We start from the raw sequence: 23,294 nt of genomic DNA on the forward strand, positions 1-23,294 counted from the left end.
TTCGACACATTCACCGCCCTTGTATTTGTCCCATTTTTTTTTTGCCCCACTGTGTTCTGCGGTTTCGAGTGTCACGAACTGTTGGTGTTGTTTGATGAGCTTTTTCCCTTTTTTGGAACATTTTTTTTTATTTTTCTTGTTTATTTGATTCGTTTGAATGGTTCTTGTCGCTTCAATGACTATCGCCTTGGTTGATTCAATGTGGCCACACCAAATACGCACGGGATTTCGTGCTGCGGGTTTGCGTTTCGGTCCCAGTTCTTTCTCTGTCGGGATCAATCGGAGTTCCAAATAAAAAACAAAACAACAATGGGACATTGCGTAATAAACAGCGGGAATGGAGGGGAAGAGGCGGACGAACAACGAGGACACACAATCTGACGTGCAGAGGATTCATCAACGAATGGCCGTTGGATCGTGTTTCGATCGACCGCACCCGCCCTATCAAATGGTTTAATTGGTTGAGAGAGCCGACGATTGAACAAGAAAAACCACTCTTGATTGATTAGAAATAATAATCAAAAAATAACAGGACTCGAATAGTATGGAGTTGGCAAAGGGCGGTTACGACGCGCAACACATCCAGTGCTTCTTCTTCTTACTACTTCCCCCTCCCATTCGGAGCTCATCAAGTCGAAAAGGACGCAGACGAAAACCGGGCGAAACCGAGTGCGCGCTTGGTGGTTTTCTCTTCTATACACAACTCACACACACATCGAAAAAAAAAAAAAAAACCCTAATAAAATCCATTAGTCGGAGCTGGTAAACTAACAAAAGACTATACGCGTGAGAAGGGAGGAGTTTCAATAAGAAGAGAGAGAGAGAGGGCGGGAGTGTGTGCTTGCTTTTAGCTGGTCTGATCGGGAAACGTCACTTGCTGGTCGAGCGCATTTTTACGACACGTTCTTTCTCGAATTATACAACATGACGTAGTGGTGAAAAAACAAAAATGAATTTCACTCTGTTTACATTCGAATTTCTCTTACAAAGAAGGAAAAAATGAATAGCAACGTCAAACGTGCTCGTGTAATATACGACAGACGGGCGTAAGGATTTTGTTTTTTTATTTTTATAGGGAATGTCTAGCACAACGGTGGGAGCTTGTGTTGTTCCAGAAATTTCATTGTAATTGTGTTTCTGTTCGTCCAGTTGTTACGCTGGGCCCAAAAGGAAAATGAAAGATTTCCACGGTGTGATGATATTGTCGTCTGGTCTCCGTGGCGGTGTCTTCGGCCAGCAGACACACACACACACCAACAACCTTTTTACACATGCACTTAGCTAAAAAGCTCTTCTAGTAGCTTTCTCTACGTTTTTTCTTTCTACATCCCTTTAAAGTTTTGTTGCCACCAGCCCAAACACATCGTCCAAGCAAATGGGTAACTTGGGTCCTATCTCTTCAATGGCAAAGGAGAAAGAGGCGGTTGTTATAGTAACGGTCTGATATTTTTCGAAGAAGAACCTCTTGACCATCACTCGTCGGGTTTTTATATTGGATGAGGGTAGTTTTTTTGTTTTTTCTTGAACGTTTTTTTGAAACGTGGCCACTTTGGAGAATTGAATTTCGACTCTTTAAAGAGAATCTTATCCGCAGTTTCCCCCACTTTGTATATGTGTGTGTGTCTTGACTATGTGTGTGTGTGTGTGGTACATAAAAAAAAAATTGCATTCTAAAGGATTCTTTTGTTTCTGGTTATTGCAGAAATTTGGAAGGCAACAACCTTACCAGTTTGCTGAGTTCAGATTTCGAGGGCTTCGCCAATCTACGAATCCTGTAAGTCAATCGCCAATCCTCTTTCACTGTTTATTTCGTGTATTATGTTTCGGCTACACCAAAAGGGGTTTATTTTAATCACCCCGGATGACGTTGTCTGGCCTTCAGGTATAGTCGTGTAAATATACAACTGTAACGTTGTTGGGCGTGTGGCTTTCACGAGACCAGCAGCGATTCCAGTACGTCTTCTTTCTCTCCGTTGGGGGTTGATCAGCTGTTTATGAAAAATCGCTCAAGGGCAGAACGAATGAAAATGTTTTTAACGTCTTTCATCGCTTGTATCCGTCAGTGAGTCAGCACGAAAAATGATCGAAATTTCTCACATGGCTTGGTTTTGTGTGTGTTAGTAGACAATTGCGTTAAAGAAAGCGCAGAGTGTGGGAGACCATTGGACTGGCACAATGGAGTCGCCTTTCATTTGGGAATTGGGATAACTATCGTTCGATTTTGTTTGGCGTTCAGCAAACAAGAGCGATTCTCAGCTGTCGTGTAGAGAGCTAGAGCGGCCATAATCTTGATTAACATTTTAATTAGTTATTGCACCCCTCGGTGCGCTCTCTCTCTCTGTCCGATCGTAAAAGAAATAGAATAGAATGAATGGAAGGTCTCAACCTTTTGTATACACAAACACGATGACGGTTGACGGTTGAGAAAGACTTCATATCTATCTCTCTCTCCCCGAGTGATTTTGATCAGAGGGCGTCGGCGACAGCGGCGTCGGCAACAGCAGCGGTGGCTCTTAAATCCTTCGTATCAGATGGAAATGAATAGGGTCGACTTTTTTGTTTCATTTTTTTTTTTTTTAATTTTTGTACGCGAAAATAAAAAAATGTTTCTCTCTGTGTGGAAAGAAATGGTGTGCGCGTGCGCTGTTTGGTCTGCATCGTAATCGAATGTTTTCTATACATGGGCAAAAAGATGTGGCCGTCGTGGCACAGGCGAGGATCAACCGTGAGCAGAAAGCGAGCAAACTATGGCCCGGGTGACAGATGCAGACGAAAGGGCAACTCCATCAAGGGTCAATCCTTCATCTCTTGACTTGCAGCGTCGTTTATTATCTCGTTCGCAAGACACCTGACTTGTGGCCCGTTGTTCCCCTCTGTACCTTATTTAAATTTCTTTTGGGGTCCAGTGCCACCATAGCCAAGGCCAATGTCAGATGATCCATCAAAACCCAGCTGGACTTGTTCTCATTCTTTCCTCACACACACACACACACAGAGAGTGAGAGTCAATAGAGCTAGTGAAACATAAGAAACCAACAGGCATTTTCTTTAAAAAGGACTCTTAAAACATTCAACTCTTTGCAAGTGAAAATATTAGGTCCACGTTCAAAATAGAAAAAAACCCTTTTTTTTTAATTCATTTTTTTGTTTTGAAAGAGAGTGAAAGAGATTGAATGAAAGAGCAAGACCCCCTTTGCGTGCGCTTGTCAGTTTCTGTTTCGTTGGGCTGGGGTGCGATTGAAACGAGTAATTGATTGTGCATTTCGCAAGGTATTTGAGTCTGTTGGGAGTATAAAAAGAATTCCAGTTGGTCAGCCGGTTTGGTGAAGGGGCTTCTCCATCCTTAATTTGTTTTATTGCATCGGTAGACGTTGGTGTTTTTGTCACTTCGTCAACGACCCCTCGTGCCTCCGCATACGTCATCCGTTCGCCCCGCGCATTCCTTTTCCGCACCCCCTTTAGTTGACTCTTGAATTGCAGCCAGAAAATGATATTTTTTTTTCCTTATTCTTTTCTCGAGTTAGCCATTTGGGGTAGATTGCCAAGTACAACAGCATAAACACGTAGTCCACAAGGTTTGTCTTTCCTCATTCACGTCTTGACATCGACCGAAAGTCACGAGCTCGTTTGGCCGGGTTGTACATTTCCCGAACAGCGCACGGGAAATATAAAGTATTTATTTAATTTTTCTTTTCTTTTCCATTCCACCTCATTCGTCGGAAAAAAAAATAAATTTCTTTTCTTTTTATGTTTTAAACAAAAAGAACGGGGCAAGAGATGGGGTGTTTTGAGCCCGGATGTCCTTTTTGGGCAGTGACAATTGAGCCTCGATCGGAGCGATTAGCGCAGCCGAGGTCCAATTTTTTTCTCTCTTTCTCTCTGTCAGTTGAATGCACACAGAGAAAAAGGGAGGAGTTGATTCGAGCCTTTTTTGATCTGATTCAATTAGATTGCTCTAGCTAAAAAAAAAAAAACAAAATAAAAATGTGTCTTTCCAAAGGGGCGCTTTGAAATGTTCTTCCTTTAAAAAGAAAAAGAAAAAATTCCTGCCACAACTACTCCGCTGGCGTTGTTGTTGTTTGTCGTTGTTGAGCGCGCACGACTCTGCTCGGGTCAATCAGCGTGTAAAGGGGCGTTCATATAGCCGCGGGCTGTCGATTGGAATCACGAACTCTGTGTTTGGATTATCTCATTCATTCTTCATCTTCTTCTTCTTCTTCTTCTCTTGCTGTCCTTTTGATTCCAGATGGCCCTGCAAGGGTCCAGCAGCAATAGCAACACAACAAAGAACTATGCCTAATCATTTCTCGTTATTCTTTTCGATCCTCCCGCGTTTTTTATTTAACTTTTTTATTATTTGTTTTTTTTTCCTTCCTCCTTCAAGTCGAAAGTCATGATATCTTGCGCATAACGAATCTCTGAACCGTGTTCTATATTTATTGACTGGCCCGATAGAAAACAAAAGAAAAATAAACACGCAGGGATTGTGTCCGTCTCAGATTCCCGCCTGTAGGCTGTTTGATTTTTCTATCAAATCATCTTCGATTATTCATTTTTTTATTTATTTTTTTTTCCTCCTTACTTTTCGGTTGATAGTAATGATCATAGGAGGCACGCGATGCTTGCTGTGATGAAATAATGATCATAATAACGACTAGTCTCCGGTCGTAAGTAAATTGGCGGGCAGAAAAAGTTAGACGGACGATTACGTTGTTTATTGCATTACAAAAAAACGGGATCGGACCAAGGTCGACAAATTATTTTGGCTTAAGCAGTTTTTTTTTTTTGTTATTACTTTAACTCATCCACATCGGGGAGAAAAATAAAAAAGAAAAGGGCCAGCAACCGTCTCAATTGTGATGGACCTTCACGAGCTGTTCGGTCGTTAAGGCGAACCCTAATCCCGAATAGGTCCCCGGGATTGCCACCGCACGCAGGGCTTTAGATAACCCTCAAGTGGCTTCTCTTCTTTCGTCGTCTTCGTCTTGTTTTCTTTCTTTTCTTCACGTTTATTTATTTTTTTATTTTTTTCGGGTACCGTCCTTTTTTCTTTCTTTTCTAAAATCCTATTCCACCGTATGCCACACAATTTAATGACCCCGTACGACTGGGAACGACGCCAAACATTTCAAAAACAAAGAAAAAAAAAAAGTGAGAATGGATACCCAAAAAGAATTTTGATGTTTCCTCCTCCCCATGGCAAAAATTCGATTATGGGTGTCCACCCACAGAGACTTCGAAAAAAAAAAAATGGCGAAAAAGAAATGTGGCGTAAAATCGGCAACGTCGTTTATGGCTTATTATTAGTTTTATTGATACTAACGTTATCTGGTTATTTATTGCTTACAGGCGTTTGAGCAACAACCAGCTGCAGTACATCCCGGACTTGGTATTCGCCACATTGGGCCACCTCCAACGACTGTAAGTCGCCAATCCTTTTTATAACGCATTCTACTGTTATTTAGACGTGATTAGAAGCTTTTGCATATTTTTCGCCCATCGTGTTTACTGGGCTCCCCCCCTTCGTTTTTTTTTTTCTTTTTCGAAACCGGCTACACCCCCTTTTACATCGTATATACACTGCAATATAGCTATAATAGCTCGTCGTAAGATGGCTCGTAACAAAACTGTCAGCAATGAATGACGTTGCTGCATAATCAAACTGCCTTCCATCTGTCCCGCCGATTTGCGGGCCAGCCGTTCGGAGGGGGGGTATCGGCTAGTCCTCGTCTTTTTTTTTCTCTATTGCATTTCTATTTTATTCATTGCTCTCTACCTAAACTCTCACCCCCTTCTCCAGAGCCTGGTGTCAATGTTTGTCGTCCGATTTTCTTTTATTTTTTTCACGCTTTATGCTCACTGGCAAATGTCAATTCAGTTTGGGGAGAAGAAAAAAAGGGGGTGGTGACGCCAAAGGCCTATTTTTCCGTCGTTGCGTGTATAACACGATTTGCATATCGCCACTCGACACACACGCAGCTGCTACTTTTCTCCGGCGCTGAGGAACGATCAACGAAATATCCGAGGAAAGTTAGGGCGTTCTTTTTTTTATTCTTGTTGCACTGCAGTTTGTAGCGCACATTCACATCAATTTCTCTTTCATTTTGGCCTCGGAATGGCTAAAGAAAGAAAAAAACGGCCGCAAAAATTGGGATGCAAAAAATCTTGCGAGTTTTAAAAGAGTTTTTTTTTATTAAATTTTTTTTTCAAACTGTATATGTGGGGATTCAATTTTGGGGGCTTACGATCCTTTGCCGAACGAGACGATCGATATGCAGTTGTATACAAACATTAGAACAGAAGCGGCTTTTCGGATGGATGGAAAATCTCTTTCTTTCGTTTGGCCTTTGTTATCTTTGACGTCCGTTTTCTCTTTTTGTTTTCTTCTATTCGGTACATTGTGTTGTTGTTTTTTTCCTGTGGGTTTGCCGCTATTTCGTTTCCCTCTCTCGATTGGAATGGAAATTGGAAATTCTATTTCAATCAACAACGTCCCTACCCAGCCGCATCCTTTTTTTCTGAATGCGTCCGCCTTTTTCTTGCTACGTTTCCCTATGCGTGTGGAGCCCCGGCTGATGGCCTGTTGGCATCGCTGGTCCGCGTGCTTTATCGGATTGTCGGAGAGACTTGCATAGCAGTTCACTTTGAGATGGATGGACTGTGGACATTTTCGATCCATAGTCAGCATGGGACGTGAAGAAAATGGCCGACATTTTGTGTGTGTCGGTGTATAGGCGATGGCGTGCGACGCACTGAATCGCTCCAAAACAGCGATTCCAATCTGTCTGGTCGTGGTCCATTCTCTTTTTCTACATCGGCGAACCCACGAGACCACCAAAATCGGCATTGCCACCCGTCCTGGACGTTCTCACTTTTTCTTTTTTCTTTTCTTTTTAATGATGACGAAAAAAAAAAACGGTTTCAAACTTGTTCGAAAGCTAATGGACGCGTTAATGGAAGAGCGGGCTCTTTCAGTCAACTCGTAATTCAATCGAGTGACATCCCACAGTGTATAAACGATGCCCTTTCTTTTACCATTGATAATTTGGTGGGCTGTGTGATTAATGAAGAAAAAAAAAAAAAAAAAACTAAAGAAACATTTCTTTTTTTCATGTTGAATGTGTTAATGAGGACGCGATTAACTGAAACCATTTATATGCTCCGGTGTCCGTCTTTTCGTGTTCATCTGCGCTGGCGGACAGCCTCACGCCAAGCGTTTTGCCCTCCTCTTCAGTCAACAATCTCGAGTGAGATTTAGTTGCTTCTCACTCTCGCTATCTTTTTTTTATTATTATTTGTATCTCTGTTGCGCCCTCCTTTTTATTTTTTCTGGGAGAGCAATATTCGTAAATATTTTCTATGAGATGAATATATATTTGTGTATAAACAAGCAGACGTCGTGATGCTGCGTCACCCCCTTTTCTGCGCATCAAAGCGCAATCTTGGGCGCTTTCTCGCTTTCTGTCCTTCTCCAAATGTCCCAATCTTTTTGACGTCTCAACCATTTTTATTTTTGTATTATTATTATTCATTTTTTTCTTTTTTAAAAAGATCGTCTTTGAAAAAAAAAAAAGTGACGTGAAAACAAGAATAAAAGGAATTGTCAGGCCCGTATGCAAATGTCTAAATGGCGTTTTGGACGTTGTTGCGTGCGTCACGCCATCAGGCGCTATGTCACACTCGGTAACTGTCCGTACGTGTGTCTTTGACTGTTGTTAGAGGGAGACAGGTAAATGCGGAGGTGCAGCGCATTCGTACCCCATGCGGAGCAATATGGGTTTTTCTTATCTCTTTTTCGAGATTTAGTTGCGTACCCGCGATCGATGGGATTTTTTTTTTTTTTTCCTTGCTTGAGTAATAATCAAACAGAAAAAAAAAATCAAAATGCTACATACTTTACATAAGCTGAACGTTTGTTGGTAATCGTAAACGCATCTCCTTTTTTTGATTGGCTAAGAAAATCACGTTTTCACAATACCTGCTAATTGAGTCGTAGGAAAATGTTAAAATGAGCCCCGTCCATTTTTTTTTTCTTTCTTTATTTTGAGTGTCCACTCATCTCTTATATGTTTCTCGCCTGTCTCTTGCACCTGGCTTCATAACATTTAGAAGGGGAGTAGACGTAACAGCTGAAAAGAATTTTTCGTGTTTCAGTTGGGCCTGTGGCAACGTGGAGAGACACTTGAGCGAGTTATGCGCAAAGGAGCTTTACCTTTCTAGCCGTCCATCTTCAGAGGGGGGATGAAGACTCTAATTGGATTGAAATATGCATCGCGATCGCCGTTTGAAAAGAAAAAGACAAAGTCGGAGAAATGTCGGGAATGAACTTGACTCTTTTTTTTTTTTTTTAACTCTTCTCTGAATTCTTTATTTCGAGGCAGGGCAACAAAGCCCAGACCAAAATGCCAAGGGTTGAACAGCACCTGTTTTTGGGGTTTTTTTTTTTTTTTTACACGTTACAACCGACACGAACTCCCGAGTCGCATCGTTGTTGCGGTCGCAGCCCTTGGGCATTTCACGACCGACTTGACAGTCTTGTCTATCGGTTGGGATCTAAGGGCAAAGGGGTAAAGTGATGCGCGTTAGCAAATTGGAAGGGGGGGGGGGATACACACAATTTTCAAAATGACTAACGGTTGATATAAATCCCTTCATTTTCGGATGATGATGAAGCTCGAACACACGATTGATAGTCAAGCGTATCATCAATTGTTGTGTTGACTTTTTCTATCTTAAAAAAAAAAAAATATGTTCGGTTTAATCAATTTATCAAAGGAAAAAAGCCTTGGAAGAAAACCAAACAAATAAAAGATGGATTTCACGGAAGAGAGTTCCGTGACTATATTGTTGGGAGTGCACGAATGCGGTCGATTTCTTGTCAGCGCGACCAAAGGTGGGCAGAGAAAACGGGAAAAGATCCATTATTATTATTTTTTTTTTTTTTTGTTTCTTATTTTTTTATTTTGTTTTAGCTTTTGTTGTTGTTGTTGTTGTTGCCTTGTTTATGATATCATTCTTCTTATTTCCCCTTTTTCTTTTTGGTTTTCCTGTTGTTGTCGCCGTGGCTGGGGCCGAGCTCAATTAGACCAGAAAGCCTCGAGGTGTTTGCAGTTTGTTGTTTTCTTTTGTTTTGTTTTTTCTCTTACGGAATGGCTGGATTTTTTTATTATTTTATTTTCCTTTGTCGTTTGTTTTTTTTTTTTTCCTCGTCGTCGACCAACTTATTTCAGACGATCGTTTGCGTTCTCTACTTGAACCTTAACGTCTAGAAAACAAATAGCTGGTCCTCTTCTCACCGTCAAGGTGTCGAGGCCAAAACACCTTGCGTTTTGCGGGCTCGGTGCTGTTAAAGACCGTTGCCAAGAAGGTGGAAAAGCGAACGACCGTGAGCAAAAAGAAGATGTCTACACAAAACAAATGCAATGGGCTGGGTTGCAACTAGCGTAGCCTATCCACTTGAAAACTAAAGTCGGCTCTGAAAATTCGTGTTTATTTCTAGTTTTTTTTTTGTGTGTGTGTGTGTGTTTCTTTTTGAGGCTTTTGCCTCGTTCCTGCCGTAATGAACGAGACAAGAGAACCGCCTCCTTTTGCACGTGTTACAACTAGTAGTATATTAGCCCGTTCCCTCTATTGAATAGCGACGCTTCCACTTGTTTCGTTTGTTGTTGTTTCCTAGCGGCTATACACTTCACAAATTAAAAAGGCGAAGGAACCCAGGGAGAGAACAACAAAAAAAAAAAAAAATGATGATAATAATAAATAAATAAATATAAATGAACACGGCAACCCCGACTCGGTTGTTAAGAGTCGTTGGCCTCTTTTATTTTCTTTTTTCTTTTCCTTTCTTTCTCTTTTACATTTTCGTTTTTTTTTTTTGCTTCTTTATCCTAAGATTTCCAATTAAAGTGACCGATTCAAACAAAAACCCAACAGCGACGAGAACAAGAAAATGAATGGACTTTGTCGTGTCGTATAATTGGCGAATATTTGTTTAGCTACACAAATAAAACACACCTGTACTGTGCACGATTTTTCTTGTTTCCGTCGGTGTACCGGTGTCTACTCCCCCCCTCCTTTTCTACGCCAGAAGGTGTTAAAAGAGAACATGGGGGGATTGAACCAAACGACCTGGAAACCTTGTAACTACTTGCCGTGCAATTAGACACGCTCCATTAGCTACGTGTTAATCGCAGTGAAAAGATTCACCTACACCCCACATTTTCAGACCTTTTTTTTTTTTTTTCTTTCTATTTTGTTTGTTTTTTTGTTTTGTTCTTTTAACGAAATTTGTGTTTTCGTGTTATAAATAGAAACGCATGGTATTTGTACGTATACCCAATCATTTCTTTGATCGTTTCTGTCGATCTTTGAAAACGTTTTCGTACATTTACGTTCTCGTATTTTATTGCATCTCATTTTTTTGGAGGGGTTTTCATCTGGTTGAGTTCATTGTTTTTCTGGCCTTTAAAAAAAAAAGTTTTTTCGGCTCCTGTCAGGACGAGAGTCGTGATCGAAATCCCGCGTGCGCACTCGTTTTGACTTCCATTTCTACCATTTAAATTCTATTTTTTTGGACGGGGCTTTTTGCATCGGTGGCGGTCGCACCGCCATGCAAGTAGTAGGTCCCTGACGCCGCCATCCTCAGATAAAGATGACGGATGACTTGTCACCTCTCCACCGATCGCTACCGACTGATAATCGCAAAACCAGAAAAGTCCAAAACCCGAAACTTTTCCCTTTTTTTTTTTTCCGATGCCGTTCAATCATTTTTTGTTTCGTTCTTCCTACAAACGAAAACGTTGTCCGTGGACGGAATTCTACTACGACGCTCTTCCTCCGTGTTAGTAGAGAATCTGTCGGAGCGTTAATATGCTGATAAACGACGATGCGTTCCTCCTTCTTGACATTTGGCCCGTCATCTTCTAATCCCATCTCTTTTTCTTTTCTTATTTTTTTTCGGGGTCTCGTTCTTTTCTCTTTCCTTCAGAAGTTAGGGAAGAGACACTGTTTGTGTTATGCAGCAATACGAGGCAAAGGAAATGTTGTTTTTCTTTTAAACCACCAAACGTCACCTGAGGGGCTCTCCTTCTTTTGGGGCTTTTCCGTCAATCAGCCTCAACGATAGGCTTGTGCTCCCGTCTCTTAACTATTTCTTTTTCCTTCTATATCTAATTTTTTTTAAATATATTTTAACTGTGAAACATTCCAGCCGCGTCATGCTCCTTTTTTTTCTTCTTGCCCTTTATGAGCATGTAGAAAAGACGTGGTAAGGGAGTGGGGGGGAATGAAAGAGAAAAGTGAACTACCAAAAATCCTCAATGGCTCTATAATTACAGCCGTTTTTTATTTTCTTTTTTCTGTGGGCTTCTGCTTCTACAGTCCAGCTGGATGGATGGGGTAAGCGGAACAACAACAACAATTGTAAATAAGAAAGAAATGGGGGGGGGAGAAGCGCGCGTGCGAGAAACCAGCCCTGTCGAGTTATCTTCCTAACCGTATCACTTAATAAATAAATAAATAAAGGACAATAACAATATCAACATCTGGACGGCTGGTTAAGTCCAAGAAAAAATCTCGGTTTCAAAATATAGGGAAATGTGAAAAGCTAAAGAGACCAACTTCCTGATCTGAAGCTGCTGTTCTTTGTCACGAACTTTGACGCTCGACCACCCTCCATGCATTTTTTCTTTTTTCGTGTATGAAAAACAACAACAAAAAAGTTATTTCATCTGTTCATTCAAAAAGAAAACGGAATTTATTTATTTATTTTTTTGGTCCGTTTCTCATTCGACCCGAGATTGAAGATCACTTTTGAAATTGTCAGTGAGCTGCAGACCACCTGCATCAAGACGTCTTGAGCGTCGGATGTCTCGCAGTTTCTCATAAAAAAAAATAAGTGTTAAAACTCTGGAGCGATAAAACGAAATTAAATTATACTGAAAGAGCGGGGGGAAGAATAAAAAAATAAAAGAACTAACCGAAGGATCTCTAAACAACAACAAATACATAATATACTGCATAGGGAAAAAAAGGAAGGAGATGTTGGCCCTCCAGGACAGAAAGAATGTTGAATGTTGTTTTCTTCTTGTTGTTGTTGCCTTTTGTTTTGCTCGTCAGCGACGACCGCGCGCTCGTAAATTATACGGAGGAAGAAGCCAAGAAGGAAAAGAATAAAAATTATTCTTGTGCTAAAAAAGAAGAAGAAGAAGAAGAACAAGCTTCTCATTTCTTGCCGTTCTTTTTTCTTTCTGATGGGCCTTTGGTCGTCGATGATTTTTCATATCTGGAGGGGTCGGCAGTTTGGAACGCGCCTTTCCTCTTGTGCGTGATGCTTAGCTCTTGTTCGTGATGGCGAATCAAACGGGAGTCCATTTTTCGTTCGGTTAAGAGAAATAGCCACAGGAAAGGATCGAGAACGTATCATTATGTTTTTGTTTTGTTGTTTGAACGGGACGGAGTTGCGTAATCAGTCAATGAAGGGAGGGCACGTTAACAAGGTGTACGTAAGCCACTGTTGACGGCCTGATTTGAAAGCAACCTTTCGTTGTTGTTGCTTATAAAAAACACAACAACCGACCACCACCTTAAAGCCGGCGTGATTTGTTTTGATAGTTTAATATCACCGCCTTATTTTTTTGCGTGACAATGGACTTTTTTTTATCGCTTATCTTTTTTTTTTTTTTTTCAATTTCTTTCTCTCGCGATTTATTGTTATTCGTTTCCTATTTCGATGGCACTCGGAAACTCGTTAATCACGCGCCGTGCAAGCCTTAAGTGTTTTTTATTTTCGGTTTCGGGGAGCGATGGCAATCGCTTATTTCATTTGAATTTGTTCTTCTTTTTTTGGTAGGAAATAGCGGGAAAAACGGTACACCTGAACGCTGAATTGATGAGCGTTCACTTAACGTTGGTTTGTTTCACGATAAGGGTAGCGCGCGAAAGAATGAACTATGGCCGTCTGGAGGCCGTATAACTGTCACTGTGTCTATATTTTCCTTTTCTTTTTCAGAAATTTCATTTCTCACCCTATTTACGGTTTGTGTGGCACCGTATTCCATAAAGACTTTTGAATTTATATGCGCAGAGAAAGCCGCTCTTTTTCTTTTCTTTTTTGTTCAAGTCATTTTTCATCCTTGTTGAGTTCTTGTTATACGCGTTTTGCCCTGAAAATAGGGCCGGTGCAAATTGCATTTCCCCCCATGTTTCTACCTCATTTGACTTTTGGGGGCCCTATATTTGGAATGTTCACCCCTACGTGTGTGTTCTTTCCCCTTTTTCTCGAAAAAAGAAAAAGAACTTGTGACTGTTCTGACTAGACCGACACACGCTACTACCTATTTATGTGCTGCCTATATGTGTACAGTACACACGCACACACACACACACACACCGAATGGGGGTATTCCTTTTTCCCGCATTTTTCACCCTTTTTTCTTTCAAATTTATTTATACAGTTAAACGGCTAGACTCTAAATAACCTTCAGTGTTGTGTCTACTGTCTGTGTGTATTCTTTAGCGTGATACGCGTTTCCCCCTGTTCCTGGCCAAAGGTTTGTGGAGTCTGTATGACTTGACTGAATGTGTGATGCGTTACATACACACGCACGTGTTTTTCTGGCTTGGGATCCGGCAGCTTCTCCCGTGACGTAATATTTCTCGTTATCTCTTTATATTTGGGTAGGCAGATGAATCACGGTCGACATTTATAACTGAACACAAAAAGACTTTACATGTCACAACTCGTGTTTATTAAACATTGGTTACATTTGGGGGCTCTTTATTTTTCTCTCGTAACGTTCCCCCATCAGTTCTCCTTTGAAAAAAAAAAAACTTTTAATTCACTTTAATTGACTTTGACTCGTGTCAGAACTCTTTATAGGAAGGCAGTCAATGAAGCAACACACACAGAGTTTTAAATTGTAGATAAAAGGGTTTATTTTTTTTTTTTTTTTGAAAAGGAAACAGAAATGAACCTTCAAGCAAATGGATGCCCGGAGTCAAGCTGTTGTTGGGAGATTCTTGAGCATCAGACACGTTTTCTAGAAGGTTTTTTTTTCGTTGAAGTCGTTGAAGTCAAATTTCACTATGAGAAAGAGAGATTCTTTTGTAAACGATCTCGACGGGCGGTTTGCTGGCCACGGTATATGGTAACATGATTCGATCGGAATCATCGCAGCTTTTTTCGTGGCTCGCTAGAAACATTCCCCGACATCACCGATGATCCACTACTACCTACACCACCCTTGGCTTTCGAAAAAAAAAAAAATTAAATTTTCCCCCTTTTTTATTTTTCTCGCTGACTTTTTGTTTTATTAGAATTTTTAATTTAAAAAAATGCTCCAGTGGATATACCGTTTATTTTATTTGGAACACGGTCTGACATGTATGCATAAATACAGTAGTACATCTACGCCCACCAGCCGACTCTGGATTCGAGTCTTGTGTTCTAAGATGCGTCCGATAAGAAAGTCAAGATTTTTACACTGACTGTATAGACTAGCCTGTGCATACATTTTGTGTCTACCTAGTCTACGGCGGAGGTGCGTTGGCTTTGAAAACCGTTCGGGGCGTATCCGTCCACTTTTCTTCGATGATGGATGGACTCGTGGACGGATGGATTGTTGATTTATTCCGTCTGTTCTTTTCCTTTTTCTTCTTGTATCTTTGAACTATCTTTTTCTTTACCTCCCTGACAGCGATTAGCGAAAAAGAAAAGAAAACAAAAAGTTAATAACCTTTGGACACACGCAGCTTTGTTTGTTTGTTTGCCTTTCTTTTTCAATGTTCACCTTTTACGACTGTATGATGACACATCGCTGGCCATCCAATTGCATTGGGCTGTGATTGACTGGGCGTGCAATGTACGCGTCAATGATTCTTTGCGTTAGTCATACAAGGATTTTGGCCATGATCAAGATGTGTGTGTGTGTTTGTAGTCGATTCTATCCAACGTGCCACAGGAAGTTTCTTTTCGATTTTCAGTTTTCCGTTTCCCGGATTCCTGTCGACTGATGATGATGGATTCCCCTGTTTTTTTTGTGTAACATTTCCAGTAGAGTAGAACCCGACGGCATCGTACCCGGGTTTCCTGTTTTCTTTTCTTTTGGATAGTTGAGAAAACGACGAGATAACGAAAATAGCCGTTCAAATTGCCATTATTAGCATATTAATTGCGCCACCAGTCCCTTAGATTCTTGTCCGCTCTGGCTGTGGTGAGCTGAAGAATCGGGTGTGATGGGAGAGGCACACAAAAAAGAAGAAGAAAGGAACAAAATGCAATCAGGAGAGAAACACGGAAAATGTTCCACAGATAGACATTTGCTCCGACAGCTGCAGACAATCTCGACAGGCAATCACTACCGTGATGCAGCGTGAAATTCGAGCAAAGCACAGAGGCCGTAGAATGATAAAAAAAAGGGGTGTTTCAAAGAGAGAGAGAGAGAGAAACACCTCAAAAAAGAACGAGATAGATGAACAATTTATACACAACAACAATTTTCGGAAGCGTTGAATAATGCATCCGAATGGGTGCGCTCGAGCGCTCACGCCACGCACGACTCATTTGCATTTCAACATCATTGACGACGCTTTTTCTTTTTTTTTTTTTTGGTTCGTTTCAAAATGTCACTAAACAACCCTGTAGATATATATACAAACCAAAAAAAAAAAATGGAGCAGTTGTATATATTTAACAGTTAAAAAGCCGGTTCTCTTTGGGATCGATTTCCTCCATTTTTTTTGTTTTAATTTAAAATCTACTGTCCCTATTTTTTCTTAATCAAACGGTTCGATTATAGAAACTCGTGTTTCTCGCTAACCGGTAAATCAACATCACATTGATTTTTGTTTTTCTTTCTCTCTCTCTCCAGCCACTGGAACGATAACTCTAAAATTAAAAAAGGGGAAAAGAAAAATGACTAAAACTCTTAAACGATACAGTCAGCACCCCCCTGTCGTATGTCTGCGTTATTCGTTAACATGACAATGCGATACTTGAGCACGGCCATTGTCGCGTTCTCCGGATGCAACACGTGTTGAGCATTTCGAACGGTCCTCGGTCTGTGTGTGTGTGTAAATATCGCCACGCCTGTCACACTATGTCACATCACAAGTGAGAGAGAGAGAACGCTTGAGGGAGAGGGGGGGACATATTCAAATGTTCTCTAACCGAAATGAAGTGAGAGAACCGGTATCTCGTTTTATACCGTCTATAGATGAAGTATTCTCGGTATATTGACAATAAAAAATAAAATGTGGAAGTTGGAGGGGGGGCATTAATAAAGATGGCAAAAAAACAGAGAACTGGTCTGCCCTTATTATGTTAGCACTAGAAGAGCATAAAGTCTTATTTTTTTTATATCTGACGAGTTTTTTTTTCGTGTGTGTGTGTGTGGAACAGTTTGATGGCGACCTCCCGTTGTGATCAAGATTTTTTTTTTTTTTTTAATTCATGCCGGGCAATGTGTGTGAACTGAATTTCTTTACAAAGTAACAGAATAGCCATCGGGGATGAAAAGAAGAAGTTGTTGTACGTCCTTGTCCGCTGCCGTATACGAAACTGTTTTAGGGAGAGGAAACAAAAATTGAAAAGAGAAGGGAATTTATTTCTTCGTCCTTTTCGCCTTGCCACATTGAGCGGATTATAAGAGGGAAACGTTCTCGTGTCTCCTCTGTAGAAATAATATATTGCGCTGCTTTTAATCCCGACTCTTATGTTGTTGCGCACGTTTTTTTTTTTTTTTTGTTCTTTTTCTTTTTCCGTTTCATTCTACGGTTGTTGTATCCCAAATGAAACAGCAACGGAAATAACACCATACAAACAGGATCCCCGTTTTTTTTTTATCTTTTTATTATTAGATACGTACGCTTTTTGTATAGAATCAAAGTCGAATGAAATATCAGAAAATGTCAAGGCCCTACACAGCCATTTGTCAAAGTCCATATCCTGCCCTCAAACCTTCCCGTGCTCCATCTTCTTCATTTTTAAAATATAAAAAAAAAATGTTTGAAGTTTTTTGTTTGTTGGGAATTCTTTCAGAGTGTTAGCCTAGTTCCCCCCCTCTTCTTTTTCTCTCTAGATCGACGCAAGAGGGGGGGAACGTATCACCTGAATCTGACGGCTCTTGTTGTTTTGCGTTCATTTCTTTTTTCCTACGGCAGCGCCGCAAATCGACATGACTAGACAACATTTGAAAGGATAGATCACGAAGACCCATTTTTAAAAAAAAAAAAATGAAATTTGGAATATGGTGTGGAAATTGTCAACCATCTGTGACTCTCTCGATTTTCTTGTTGAAAAAACGTAATGGTCTCAATAGTGTGGGAAAGAAAATGTCGTCGTTATGCGTGACTAAACTCTGTTTCGTGTTTTGGGCCAATGTGTTAAATGTCCGTCAGACAAGAAAAAAGCCTAAAAAAAAAAAAGAATAAGAAGAAATGTGGGCTAAAAAGAGAGAGAGAGAAGCGATTTCTTGTAAGGACTTGTAATCATCTTTTTTTCTTTCTTTCTTTCTCTAAGGTCCTCTACGATAGTCGTCTGAACTATGAGTGAGCTACCTGTCTCATCTTTCTGACGGGCTAATTTGACTCTTTCTCTGCTTGTCCCTCCGACCGACGAGAGAGGTGCCCGAAAGGCACAGCAACAAGTCGTTGCTTCAAACTATAAGAACAGGAGAAAAGAATTTCTGTTCTAGTGTTCACCAAGTTACACCTGGTGCTCGTTCTACTGATTTTTTTGCTTTTTTTAAATGCGCTGGTCCAGCCATAACGTGGGGTGAATCGTTTTCCGTGTTGTCGACGTGGCGTGCAACAGACGAAGGCCGTTTGACTTCTTCTTCTTTTTTAAACGTGTACTTCTTGTATTACTATACTATACAGCACTACCATATATTTAATATGTTAATGCCTGTGAGGTCCAACCCGTTTCGGCTGATTAGCTTCATTTAGAACAACAACAGCAGCGGCGGCGTCGGCGGCGAGATGACGATGTGTTTCTTGTTCTAGAAACTGTTCATATTTTTCTTCCATGTCCCGCTAAAAATATTTTAAAGTCAAAATGGCATGTTGCATCTCACGCCATCCGCTAATATGGTGGAGAAGCAACAACTATTTTTGTGTATTTAAAACGCTGCAATTACTATTAAGGAGAGACGACCCTGTGGGGGCCGCATTTGGGTTCCCGTGTCGTTAACAGGTCCATCAAAAGAAATGCTAAAATGGTCTTCTATTTATTTATTTTTTTCTTTCTCTCTTTCCCGAGATTTCTTCAAAACGCAAAAACAAAAAAACTGCGAAGAATAGATTAGAGGAAAGAGTTGTCGATGCACACTATAACGGACCGCTAAGTTGATGTTACTTTTTATTTATGGCCATCTTTTTGTGGCGATGCAGACAGCAAAAGATTAGAATCCTGAAACTATTTCAACTCGTTTTCTTTTTTTTTTTTTTTAAAGTGTACATTTTTTCTCTTTTCGTATCGTGTGGAACTCAGCGTTCAAGAGCTCTTAAACTAGATTTTGGGGGGTCAAAAAGAAAAAGAAGGTTTTTTTTTTTAAATTTATTATTTAAAAGAAAAATGCTGAGACCAGGGCTCCGTGAAGCTCCGCAGTGTGGGGTCGTTTCAACACGATGCATCGGTTCAGAACTTGAGAGGCACAGTCGGCAAGCAGCGAGCGTCTCACCTGGAGACTGAATATCTTTCATACTGGGGGACAGCTCAAACAACAACAACAACAACAAACTTGTACATGACATTTTGTTTTCCTTTTTTTTTATATTCGACACAATTCTCTTGAATTTCGATTTTTTCTATCTCGAAATATTCAAAACGGATCCACCAAAACGAATTGAAGTTTTCTTTCATGTTTTATCCTTTGAAATAACATTGATAACTATTATACTGAATCGACACACACACACACACAAATAAAAGTTGGTTTCCTGGAGGCCGTGAAATAAGTTTTTTTCTTCTTCTTCCCCCTTGTATTATATCATTGGATGATATAGAGAAGACCTCACATGGCGCAATGGGCAAACTGACAGTGCGGTGTCCACCTCCATCCCCGCCGCTTCATCTTTCAATCTACCGAGCATTGAAAAAGAGCTCGGCGTTACGAAAGAGCCCAGGCACTGGAGGAGGTGTCTTATGGATTATGCATTAGCGTTGGCTGTCTATATCTATCGCCTGCCAGTCACGGCCATCACTCACCTTTTTTTTTCCTTTTCTTTTCTCCATCTCTCTTTTCTGTTGCAGTCAAAACTTGTACGTGGCGCATCACAGAGCACTCAGACAACTGCTGCGTCTTATATGATACTGTAATATTACTTACTTTCATATATATACGTACGTATAAATAGACCTGCGTACATATCGGATGATCAGCCTCAGGTTATTAGTGGTTCGTATACGGTCTGATGGAATACGAAAGGAAAGATCGTGAACGCGGGAACGTGGGAAATGAAAATGGAAAAGAAAAAAACGCAAGCGTATGATGCCCTTGGTTGGGGGTAGAATGTTTTCTTTTTTTGAAAAAAAAATTAAAGGCTGCGGAAGAGTGAGCGCGGAAGTGGAGCGTGATGAAAGAGATAGCCACCACTAGCCAACTCTCTTAAAGGCCGAGGTGTTGCGTGCGCGTCGTGACCGAACCGCATCCAAAAGTCGTGAATCAATTCCCACTAGATCTTTGTTTTGTTTTTAAATATTTTTACTACCACTACTACTACCAACACCATCACTAGCCTTTTGGCCCTTCTTTATGAATCTCCCGATCGTCTTTCAACACTTTTGGATAATGATGAACCCCACCAAGTCAAAGTCAAGAAGTTAGGGAAAATTTCGTAACAAAAATAAATCCATCAAACCGAACAAAAATAAAAGAAAGCGACTGAACGTTTTTTTTTTTATTTTGTATTATTATTAAAATAAATATATTTTATCGTCCAAGAAAAAAAAAGAATTTAAGCAGGAAATGTGAACATCAAAACGAAAATGAAGGCCCAGCCTCCCAATCTTCCATCGAGGCATGTTATTACGTTCGAATAGCGACTGCCGACGTTAATACCAGTGGTTTCGAATTCGTTTTTCTTTTTTTCCCCTTTTTTTTGTTGGCCATGTTGCCGTGTCCCAGTGAGCTGCTTCATCGGCCATAGACACGCGTGCGCGCGCCGACAGAATTGCGACGAAGAGTGGCGGCGACATGTCCGGTGACGGTGCATGACAGTTCCAAAAAAAAAAAGAAAATGAAGAGATACGCCTTTGCATCTCTTTGCCCCTTTTTGTGTGTGTGTGTGTGTGTGTGTGTGTGGAAGAATCCTTAAAAATAACATTCGAACAAGTGCGGTCAGCCGAATCCCACGTTTCTCTTTTCTTATATGACGTTGATCAAAATGTGACGAGTGACTACCGACCGTGATGATGGGAATCCTCTTCTATGAGTCTAATTTCATCTTGTAAACGAAAATTTGAATTTGAAAAAAAATAATAATGTTTTGACAAGTTTTTTAAAAAGCAAAGAAAGAAAAAATTTATAATCATCAGTCATCAAGCGGCTCGTGTTGCGTTGCTATTTGACCAGTTTTAATTTTTTTTTTTTTTCGGCTGAAAGGCAACAGCTGGTGAAATGTAAGGGGTGGGCAAGATCCATCGATGATGCGGTTTTTTTTTTTTTCTTCTTCCTCGGCTATTTTATCGGATCGTTGGATCTCCCAACTGTTCTTAAATAGCCGAGGAATTAGGAGAGTGTGTGTGTGTGTAATCAAGGCGACAATCTTTCACTTGCCCAAAATGCCCTTCTCTTTTTAGCTGCATAATTATCAGCTTTTAGATGGTTATCAACCCAGAAATGGGCGAGCGTATAAAAACCTATGCCGGAGAAGAGGGAGAAACAACAACAACAAAAAAAGGCCGAGGAAGGCGGATAGAAAATGCGGGACTTTGTTTTGCTTTACAAATTTTGTCTTTTTTTTTCCTCGTTCCGTCGGGACGAGCTCCAAAAGTCGTTAACGATCGTCAAGCGAAACAAACAAAAACAAAGTTGAAATTAAACTCAACACATTAGCCGAGACTGACCATCGATCAATCGAGCTGCTGCAATCTAGCGGAGAAATCTTTACTACCGCCGTCATCATTCATTATGAATCAAGCTGATTGAAATCCTATACCATCCCATTTGACGACGTGATGGGCACGCGGAGCCCTTTCATTTTTTTTTTTTTAATTTAATTTTTATTGAATTCCCGAAATAAAAATGAGACGCCCGAGGAATATGAGACGCAAAGTTTTGTTATCAATGGCCCCCATGCGGGGACGATTGGGCGCCACAAGGAATTGCTGGGGACAATGTTGAGGACAATAATCGTCCTCCGCCCTTTCTCATTTCGAATCCAATTCAAAAGGCTCTTGCCAACGTCATGGTTCATTTGAATTTCCCCCTTTTTTTGTGTGTGTGTGTCGTCGGTCAAGTTTCTTTGCTCTTTTGTTTCGCGTTCGTACGCTTGCTGTAAAAACGTTTCGATTGGCCGACATCTTTTGATAATTCGATATAGCAATTTAGCCATTCATTTGTGTCTCTCCACTCGCCCTCTTTTTCCCCCTCTCTCTCTCTATTGTTGTTTTGTTTTCTTGGGCTTGACGAATCGCTGGATTAAGATAACGAGGCCATCTGTGGGACGCCTTTTCTTTCTCGAAATTAGAAACCCCGCCGGACGGTGAAATCCGCGCGTGAATGCCAGGCAAAAATGCGCACATTTCTTTTGATCTGGATGATGATGATGATGATGTTTTCTTCTTGAATCAATTATTTAAAAAATGCCTTTCAAAAAATAATGCACGAGCCAGACGAGAAAGCTTCGGACAAGTTTGCAATTTTCCTCGTACATTTCTGTAGCATTTCGCCTTGTTTGCAAACGCGTAACGATCTTGTGCACAATCAGCTCGGATTTGCGCCACATACTTGACGGAATTATTTAAAAAAATAATAATAATAATACCAGAACCAGTAGAAAATTAAAAAAAAAAAAAAAAAGAAAATATATCCGTCAGGGAAATCGGATCTCTAGCCGATAATCATCTCTCCTTTAAGGTGGGCTCTCGTTTGAATTTTCTTCTTTCTTCTGCTTGTCTTCACTCTTTTTTTTTTTGTAGAGGTTGGTGGTTGTTGTTGTTGACTTTTCTTGATTTATTTTTACCTTTTCTTTTCCCCTTTTTTTTCCACAATATGAATTGTGGTTGGGTGGCGGCAGCAGGCGGCATAAGAGAAACAAACCCCTTGCTAAGGGAAGACGAAAAATAAGATAAGAGAAAGAAAGAAAATAACCAACCGTCTTTGGTTTCAACTATGTGCTTGACGCAGACGAACGCAATCAACCGTTCTGTATACACACACACACACACACACACTATATATATACGTGTACATATGCACACAGGGAGAAACCTTTTGTGGAATGCCTACAACGTTTGCGTCCAGGCTTCACTTTCAGGGTGTTGTGAGCTCTCTCTCTATAATTATAAATTTCTGGTCGGATCGTTTTTTTCTTTCTATGCCGTCTGATCGAATATTCATCGTATGCAAGATGAGCTCTATGTCAAGAGTGAATATGCCGTATCTTCTTTTAATACATCGGAAAAGAGAGAGAGAGAAGAGAGCGGACTGTATTTCCATATTGGTAGCGCTATGCTACGACGTATACGCAAGAGTGAGGGGGGGAAGGAAGACTGACAGGAAAAACCGGTCTTGATCTATCTGTCAAAACTGGCGCACCAGTTTCGTGTTCAAATCCTGCGGCGGGCTTCCCTTTTTTAACGGACGAAAATCTTTTTTGATTGTTGTTGTGTTTATATCGACCCGTCTCTTACAACTAGGATCAAGCTCGATCTACTTTATACCCATCGTCGGAGGGGTACATTATATAGTTAAGAGACAGTTTGGGGGTGTACAATAGAGACGGACGAGCGGTGGCATTCCACAACAACTGCTCGTGTCTTCTCGGCGTGAATGGACGATGAGATTGAATAGCGCGGCGAGAAGAGGGAACAATCCTCCAAGACATTCTCGAAATGTTGGACCATCGCATTTCAAATGTGAATCAGACAGCTTTCTGCAATTAGCAGCTGCATTCACCGAGCGCGATCGTGTTTAGAAATATGAAGCAGCGATGCTTCGTTCGGCTTTCACGCTGCCGAAACAACGGCTAATTACAAACAACACCCCTGTACGATGATGGTGCCAGTAGTGATTACGGCCATGTTGAGTCTCTTGTACTCTGTTCGCGGGATAAAAGAAAATAGAAAAGAA

At 40.7% G+C, this 23,294-nt stretch overlaps 1 protein-coding gene across 2 annotated transcripts in view; it reads left to right on the forward strand.

The window, feature by feature from the left end:
* LOC116916920 (protein slit) overlaps window positions 1-23,294 on the forward strand; it is a 61,102-nt gene that overhangs the window by 17,014 nt on the left and 20,794 nt on the right. For both annotated transcript variants that reach the window (XM_045173235.1, XM_045173241.1), the window contains 2 exons: window positions 1,703-1,774; window positions 5,350-5,421. In XM_045173235.1, the coding sequence (XP_045029170.1) occupies window positions 1,703-1,774; window positions 5,350-5,421 (144 nt within the window). The remainder of the gene's footprint in view (window positions 1-1,702; window positions 1,775-5,349; window positions 5,422-23,294) is intronic.

This window comes from Daphnia magna, linkage group LG1 (assembly GCF_020631705.1).
Source record: "Daphnia magna isolate NIES linkage group LG1, ASM2063170v1.1, whole genome shotgun sequence".
NCBI lineage: Eukaryota > Metazoa > Arthropoda > Branchiopoda > Diplostraca > Daphniidae > Daphnia > Daphnia magna.